The sequence below is a fragment of the Bombus terrestris genome, chromosome 14, assembly GCF_910591885.1.
Source record: "Bombus terrestris chromosome 14, iyBomTerr1.2, whole genome shotgun sequence".
NCBI lineage: Eukaryota > Metazoa > Arthropoda > Insecta > Hymenoptera > Apidae > Bombus > Bombus terrestris.
The window spans coordinates 941485-949420 of record NC_063282.1 but is presented as its reverse complement, the minus strand read 5'-3'; the positions used below and the strand labels follow the sequence as shown (position 1 = coordinate 949420).

Here is a 7936-nt window from a genome sequence, read left to right as displayed (position 1 = left end):
GAAGGGTGTTATATAGTGACTTGCGTGTAAGGATCTTGAATATTGTATGAATGGCCAATTCTCGGTAGACAGAAATTAGTAAGTTTATCACGTTTGGTCTGCCAATGACCATCCAGACGTCCACATCATCCTCGAAGGCCCGATGCAAATTTCCCCGTTGATGTGCCGAGTGATACGATACCCGTGTAACCACGACGAATTCCTTCGGTCAGCTTCGCGTAATATTCATCGTTGGATTGAAAATTCGTCGTGACGTCCATTCAGCGATTCGACGCATCGAACCTTGCGGCCACGGTAAAAATCAGAATGATATTCCTGTGGAGGAGCAAGCGAGATCGTTCTTCTCGCGAGTCGATCAAACGGTCATTGATATGCCCTTTGGAGACGAGAGGGAGAAGCTTTTCCCGTCGAGAGTCGAGGGAAGGATATTCTTGCGAAGAGAAACCGGGTGCGGAGAATTCTCTATGAATATCCCGAAGACGTATCCACTCGAAGGACGGATGCAAATGCGGTGGAATGTGAAAATAGCTGCCGCTAAGTGAGATCGAATTTCGTTAGCTGATTAAGAAAAAGTTGGACGTAGCCTGTCCGCGAAGAAATTCTATAAATGAACGGCGGAAGGATATTTCAGCGTCTCTTCTCACGAATTTCGATGATTTCGATGCGACACGGTGGTCTCGTTGGCCGCAGTCCAATCAGAGCTTCGAAAAGAGGTTCTAGACGTCAAAAACCGAGGGCAAGTGGAACCGGGCCTCGTCTTTCGCTAAAGGTCGCACCGAGACCGGGCGATTCTTCGGTACGTGAATACTTAAGTTTCCACGGGGGTCCCACCGGTTACGAAACTCTGTCCGTTTCTGGTCATTGACCATGACAGACACGATATATCCTGATTCATCCTGGTATATTCGTCTATGCATTTTTCTTTTTTTTTTTTTTTTTTTTTTTTTCGTGTAAACAAGGACACTCTATCTGGTCTTATTACGTTATCGTTGAAAAGATTATAGACTCGTTTTTATATATTATCTAGAAATACAATTGTCGTATGGAGCGATATCTTTATCGACTCCTTTATCTACCTTGTTAAGCTGTAGGTGAGATCATAGATTTTTTTGTATAACTTATTTAGAAACACAAACGTTGTTCAAAGTGAAATCTAAAGCGATACCGATACGCAAAGATTAATCCTTTTCCTTATCTACCTTGTTGAATTATCGCTAAAAAGATTATCATTATTTTTTCTTTATCGATCATGTAGAAACGTAGCATAGCATTGTTAATTTTCCAACTTTTCATGTAACGCAATTTGACGACTAACAGAAAGTACTTTAATACGAAGTACTTGAAAAAGAGAACGAACCGATCTATCGAGGTCTTTCGGTTTCAGCCAATGGGAAAAATAAAAGAAAAACGTAGCTGCGGGGAGAAGAAATCTCGCGTATTTATCGGTCGATCGAAATCACGGCAAGGTGAACAGCCCGAAAGTATTGGCGCTCGTTGAAAATTCCTGTCGCATGTCCCACGGCGCGATGTCGAGGAATACGTAAGCTGGTCGCTACAAGCTGGTCCACTCTATGGAGAAAGAAGGTCGTAAGTCGATTCGGTAAGCTTTCTCGGTTGTCCTTACGTGCTTCTTATTCACCGTCGATAAATCGACGATCTACGATCTACGATTCGCTTCGGTATTATAACGTCGTCTTCGAATTTATGGCCTTCTCGTCCTAGAGTTCTTCGTTCAAGGTAGAAAAGTCGACAGAATGCGAATTATTATGAAAATAATTTATTGAGTGTACGATTCTTACAGATGTCATTTAACGATATCAGTTAACATATGGGGCGTGAGAATATATACGACAGCAGGTACGCAAAGTGGACTTTGGTACGCGAATGGATCCTCTATCGAATGTTTTGCGATTCGGGGAAAGGTACATGAACGAGGAGACGCGATAATTTTCCTAAATAATACGCGCATTAACGGGTCGTTGACATTTTTGTTTTAATATAAATAGAAAAATAAATAGTTTGATATAAATATAAGATTAAATATAGATTACGCGACTACGTGTCAAACAACGATCAACGGTTTCTTTAGTAATTATTTAGAAACCTGAGCGCGGAGAAAATAATCGTGGCGACAGATTTTTCTGCCACCTAGTTCTCGGTGCTACTATCTTTTTCTTTTTTTTTTCCTTTTTCTTTTTCGTCACTGAAAAACTAGAGTTTGATGTTTCCAGCTCGAGCCTCTATGGATTTTGTGGAGCATAGGAGGAATAAGCGAGATTTTGAGCAGAAGGATCGTTGGAGGATCGTCCCCAGTAACTAGGGTCGTGATCGTCGTGATCGTAATGGTGTTGATGTTGAGCGTGTTCGTAATAGATGACCTTAGACGGATGAGATTTTTTCAGATCCATCCAAAACTTGACAACGTTGAGGATCAAGGTGATGATGGCGATGAAGAAGAACTTGAGCTGGAAGTGCGTTGAGATCAATTGAAGTAGCAGACCGAGTTTAGCCTTGAACAGCATGATCAAACCAAGGAGTCTCTGCAATTGCTTCTTTTTCTTCTTTCCATATTTCTTGCCACGTGCTTCCTCTGTAATCAAAGTTTCACGATGGATTTAAATACAAATCGCCGAATCCGTTCTAATCGCAGCCGTAAAGAATCGATTATATCGACGATATCGTTGGTAGACTTTTCCGTCTTGAATGTAAGCGAAGAAGCGGAAATGGAAATTTATTTTACATTTTAAATATCGTAGCGAGTATTCTGATTTGGCTATTTTTTCTGTTTCTAGATATTACGCGTATTTCGTACATTCCTGCGTATTTAAATTTCACATAAATACGCGAACAATTCGCGTTTAATCATTAGCTATAATTAGCTATTAGTAATTCTGTAAAAAGAAGATCTATGATATATCAGCGAAATTTGTATTCAAATAATTACGAGATCGATTTTTCTAGGCCTTTCTCCTTCGCGTGGGCACACGATTGGCGCGCGAATCGACACAGAAACTATGGAAACGGTTGACTCGTTCTTTACCGCGAACTCACTCTCTTTGGTCGACTCGATGGCCGCGATTCGAACCACCGCGAATCGTTGTCGAGGTTAAAAGTATAACAAGGTGCTGGAAACATAGATTTGCTTGCTAATTCGCTAACCTCTACTTTCATTCACTTCTCCCTTCTACGCCGAAGCTACGTGTCCACGTTCAACGAATACGGAAGAAAGAACATTTTGGACAAGTTACGAATATGTAATTGGAGTAACGAATAATTTGGGATGAACGAGTCCAGTGACCTAGATGTTTTCGACTCTTGCGGACTGCGTAATTTTACTCTAATGGCTTAAAAACAACGGAAAGAAAAATACGCCACGGTCCTTCAAAGAGAATACGTCATTTTAAAAAAGCAGAACAACGATACGATACTTGCTTTAATAGCAAGAAGATTGCCTTGATGTCTGTCAAATTGTTCAATTTCGTAGCTACGATTTGCTCGAAAAGACAAGGAAGATAACGAGCGGCGTACCGTTAGAGCAAATTTACTCAAGTCGCTTCATTGAACTATGTGCAAACTGAGAGAAGAAATTGGTGACATATCGGATGTTGAATTTCAAGCGATCGTTGGTGACCTAAAGACACGTATTCGATGCGTTTGCCAGAATAGAGCAAAGCTTGTCTCCTAACATTCCCGTGTTAACAAGCTTCTTCGAACGTTAAATATTATTCTGTGCAAATGTAATTAGTCTCGTTCGTTTAGTTTATCGCAAAAGCTAGCAACTCGAAAGTCGGGGTACTCTGTCTGTCTGTCCTCCTTCTACTTTTCGCATAATCGTTTCAAAAGCAACCGCGGCTTTTTTCTAAGCTTCATTCACGAAAGTGAGTCACCCGTGTTGTTCTCCGTTGCAACAGCGTTCATCGTCCGAACTCGCGCGTACCGAGTCAAAGGCTCGCCAAGAAGAAATACTCGAAACGAACGAAGGAAATCGGTGAACTTTGAAAATCCGCGGATAAGGTAATGAAAAGAATCTTAAGGCGAGTTTCGATAAGACAAAGAGGTTCGAGTTAAGTAAGTCGGTAAATGTCAAGCGACTTTTTTTAACGGTGCTCTCGGCACAGAGGAAAGTTCACGGTTGATTTTATCATGCGCTCCACGTGTCGATCGAGGCTCGATGCGCTTTGTCTATTTCTTCGTTGATCGATCGAATATATCGTTTACACGCGATAAATTACTTTAATTACGCGCTAAAGGCAATATGTCTCGCAATATTCTCACCTTGGTCACCGGCATCCGCGGTTTCCGCGACTTCGTCCGATCTTCCGGGATTTTGCACGTCGTCGATGACTTCGGCCATGAAATTGCCGGCCTGCTCGATAACCGCACTCATCGGTGTTTCGCTCTTCTTGCCGGTCACTTGCATCTCGATTTGATCGAGGTTCCTCCCTAGCCTCGTACTTAGACATGCCACGGAATTATCCTCCAACACGCAGGTCAGGAAACTTTCATCCTCCTCCTTGGTACCGACGAGTTCACCCTGAACGCAGAGAAGGAGTCCCAGGAGCAAGAAGATGGACACTGTTATCCTCATGGCGAAGATGCGATAAGATAATTTTTTCTAAAGACACTATCACTACGCGATATCACGGCTCATTCGCTGTTTCTCTTTCACCCTTCTCCGTTCTTTTCTTTAATTCGAACTCGACCTTCCGCTTTTTATATCCTTGGACCGCGTGTCACGGGCACGAAGTGGTTGTGCAAGGTGCGTGGTCGAACATATATGAGAGTCTAACCCCTTCCTTCTGGACTTCCGCCAATCAAGTTGGTACTGTTTCAAGTGAAAACTCGACTGGCATCCCCCCACTGCCATGGTTTTCGTGGGCACACATCGTTGAAACCGAGCCGCGATTGCCTCTTCTTAAAGAATTCCGACCACCTCGTGGGGTCGAGACGCTGCCACGAATGGAAAAGAATTTTGGCGGATGTTCGTATAACACGGAAAACGGATTTCGAACAAGACGTCAGGCTCATCGAGTTACCGCTTTCGCTTATGAACGGGTTCCTTAATTTATTTGTCTCTCTTGTTTTTATACTACTCTCAACTTCACTCGACTTCGATTTTCTTTGCTTCGATTTTGAAGAAGTTCTTAAGAATGCGAACCATACGAAAATTCGAAAATTGGGAAACAAAAAAGGAGAATTTAAAGACTGCGAAGTAACGAAACTCAAAAATTCAGAAACTGCGAAATTCAAAGATTCAGAAAATGAACATTTTAAACTTTAAAGTTGGAGTATGTCAAATTCGTTAACGTAAGAGGCGAAAAATTGCAAAATTAGAAGCCCGGGAATTGATTCTACGCAAATCGATGCACAACTAAGATCCGTTTTCTGCCGGACGGGACGGTGAAAATTAATTTTTAATGGCGCGTTAACCTTTTCCTCGTTGCGGAAAAGCGTAATGGATTTAAGATTGTACGCGTGTAACTTGGCACGCGTGTGAGTCACGTACGTGGACCGATGACAGAAATTCCACTTGAACAGCGTTGGGATGCTAATACAACCTAATTCTAGTCATTTTTATCGTTAAAGAATAAAGAAGCGTGAAAATGTAGTGAAATCGTTGCTTTCGAAACGCCAAGCGATCAAGAAGAATTAAAAACAATTAAGAACAAGGAATATTTATCAGCAGTCTGTACCAAGGAGTTTGCTCTACCTCATTCTTTTCTCGTTTATAACGAAGTAACGTAAACGGACGTTCCTACAGCGAATCTCGTTATTTATTCAGGCTAATTAGCATAACCGCTTCGGTCTTCGCTCTTAAAGATACATAACCAGCGTAACAAAGAAACTGTCACAGCACGTTGCGAATGATCGTCCGCATGAATCACCGTCATCTCGATCCTCATTTAACGCAAAAGACTTTACGCTTGACGCACAGGCGTTCCGCTCCGATTTGATCGTTTACGGCAAATCCTTCAAGTATGTTAAAAATTTAACGAAATTCGAATACAGACGTTTCAAAATTCCATCGACTCGCATTTTTGTATTTCATCGATCGATTTTCCCTTTTATTCGTTAATAAGAATTTCACGTCGCATAAAGTTTCCCCTAAGCTACTTTAACGAACAAGTTTTGCTTTCTTTTAAAAATTTATTACGTAAAAATTCGAAAGATAAACAAAATTCGTTCTCCACGTCCAGTACCAAAGGGCAATTTCGTCGTATTATCGCTGGCAACGAACGAAACGTCCGGCCAATGACCAAATTCGTTCGACAAATATTTCACTCGGGTATCGATACCATTTTCACTTTCTGCGCGAAAGCTGCCATTTTTCTCTCCGCTTCTATATCCATCTTCTCGATGCTCGTGTGTCGTTATCGAGCAATTAAAGCGATAGTAAAGATCGTTCGCCGTCTTCTCCAGCATTCGATCATCCACATTCGGCTCTTTGAGGCGTGGATCTACCGTATCTTTCACGATGTCTCGAACTAAATTCTTTCCTCTTCTCTCGTTAGAAAAATCCTTCGAGCTTTGAGAGATTTCATTTCTCTCGTGAGAAAGTTTATCTGCAAAGTAATCGAGTAAATAGCAATAGTAAATAGTCGAATCAAACGATAGTCATCGGACGTGTAAGAGAAGGATCTTTTACCGTTTCTCTTTTTTCCCATTTCCAACGTCTCTGCCATCCTTTGTGGCAGAGCATCCAACTTTTTATTAGAAGTAAGTAGCGTTACCGGTCGAATGGTCTGTGTCGTACGTTCAGATTCGTCTGTTTTCACTGCAAGTTTGCACGCACTACAAGCCCTTGCTACAGCTTCTACCAGCTTCTTTCCAATTTTCTGCCTTGCTTTCGATATTTCTTGCGCATCCTTCACTGAAATTTAACCATAGGGTTTATTACTTTTCTCCAATATATATATATTCGAATTATCTTGGTTTATGAATATAATTTGCAGACTTACAACTTTTAATTCTTCTATAAGTCATAGTCACTCCTATAGTCACTCCCGTGATAATTCCATCAGCATCTTGTGAAATGGACATACATATTTCGTTAACTCTGGCTTTCGTCGAATATTTATGTCTGAATCACACTCTCGTTCCGGAAAAAGAAAAAACAAAAAGATGCTTAACACGATCGAAAACGACTCGAAGAACGCATTTTACGAACCTTTCTTCTCGTACCTATGTTGAAAAACAACGATGTTGAACCCAAATTCGTAAGGTCTGTTTTGCTCGGCCGTTCCACTTGTCATTGCGAAATTCCAAAGCATAAGAATAAGGAAGAGAAAGCACATAACTTTGGTAAGCATTCTCTAAAACGGTTCGAGCGCGCTTCGATCTTTTCACAACGTTAAGGTTAAAGTTCAGAGCGAAATCTGACTAATAATAATTTGACTAAATAAGCTACGTTTGTTTCAAATACGAACAAAGATAAAGAAATTCATTGTTTCAAATGAAAACTAAAATAACGAAGTCAGTTGTCGTACCAAGTATTTTTAGGCAACGAATTACTCTCAAACTGTACACGCTAAACAGCCGTATAGGCTAAAATCAATCCATTTTTGCTTTCAATATCTCAAATATTTTGCGAGAAAGAACGTCTTACGTGCAACAACATCTTCACGTGCTTGGTCAGCACGTTAAACGAAGAAGAGCCCCTCGAGACCTGAACGATGATGTAACTAAGCGAGGAAAAGATTTTCTCCGATTTACCGAACAACTTATCGAAGGAGAAGAGGAAATCGTGGAATCCGCATATGCGAAAAGTCTACGGACACGTAGAAGTGTCCTCGACGCTCGCTTTCGCGCGTTTCCTATATAATTATATGACGACATACGGCTACCGATCTTCTACCGACGCATCGAAGCTACATCGATTTTCTACTAATGTACAAAGCCGTAAAAGTCCTTGTCAAAGTTTCTTTTTAAAACACGT

General features: G+C 41.2%; 2 protein-coding genes and 1 long non-coding RNA gene across 3 annotated transcripts; 1 reads left to right on the top strand and 2 right to left on the bottom strand.

The window, feature by feature from the left end:
- The first annotated feature begins 218 nt into the window (after positions 1 to 218).
- Positions 219 to 2332, top strand: LOC110119843. The gene is made up of 3 exons (XR_007226255.1): positions 219 to 1737; positions 1802 to 1922; positions 2232 to 2332. It is a non-coding gene; the product is annotated as an uncharacterized LOC110119843 (long non-coding RNA).
- LOC100644695 lies at positions 1762 to 4735 on the bottom strand. The gene is made up of 2 exons (XM_003400387.4): positions 4276 to 4735; positions 1762 to 2590 (listed from the first exon to the last, which is right to left on the bottom strand). Exons 1-2 carry the CDS (start codon positions 4586 to 4588, stop codon positions 2241 to 2243), a joined length of 663 nt encoding a protein of 220 aa, XP_003400435.1. The 5' UTR covers positions 4589 to 4735; the 3' UTR covers positions 1762 to 2240.
- A 1415-nt stretch (positions 4736 to 6150) lies between these two features.
- LOC105666442 lies at positions 6151 to 7253 on the bottom strand. Its single transcript, XM_048411956.1, has 4 exons — positions 7169 to 7253; positions 6960 to 7025; positions 6647 to 6871; positions 6151 to 6578 (listed from the first exon to the last, which is right to left on the bottom strand). Exons 1-4 carry the CDS (start codon positions 7251 to 7253, stop codon positions 6151 to 6153), a joined length of 804 nt encoding a protein of 267 aa, XP_048267913.1.
- Positions 7254 to 7936: the final 683 nt, after the last annotated feature.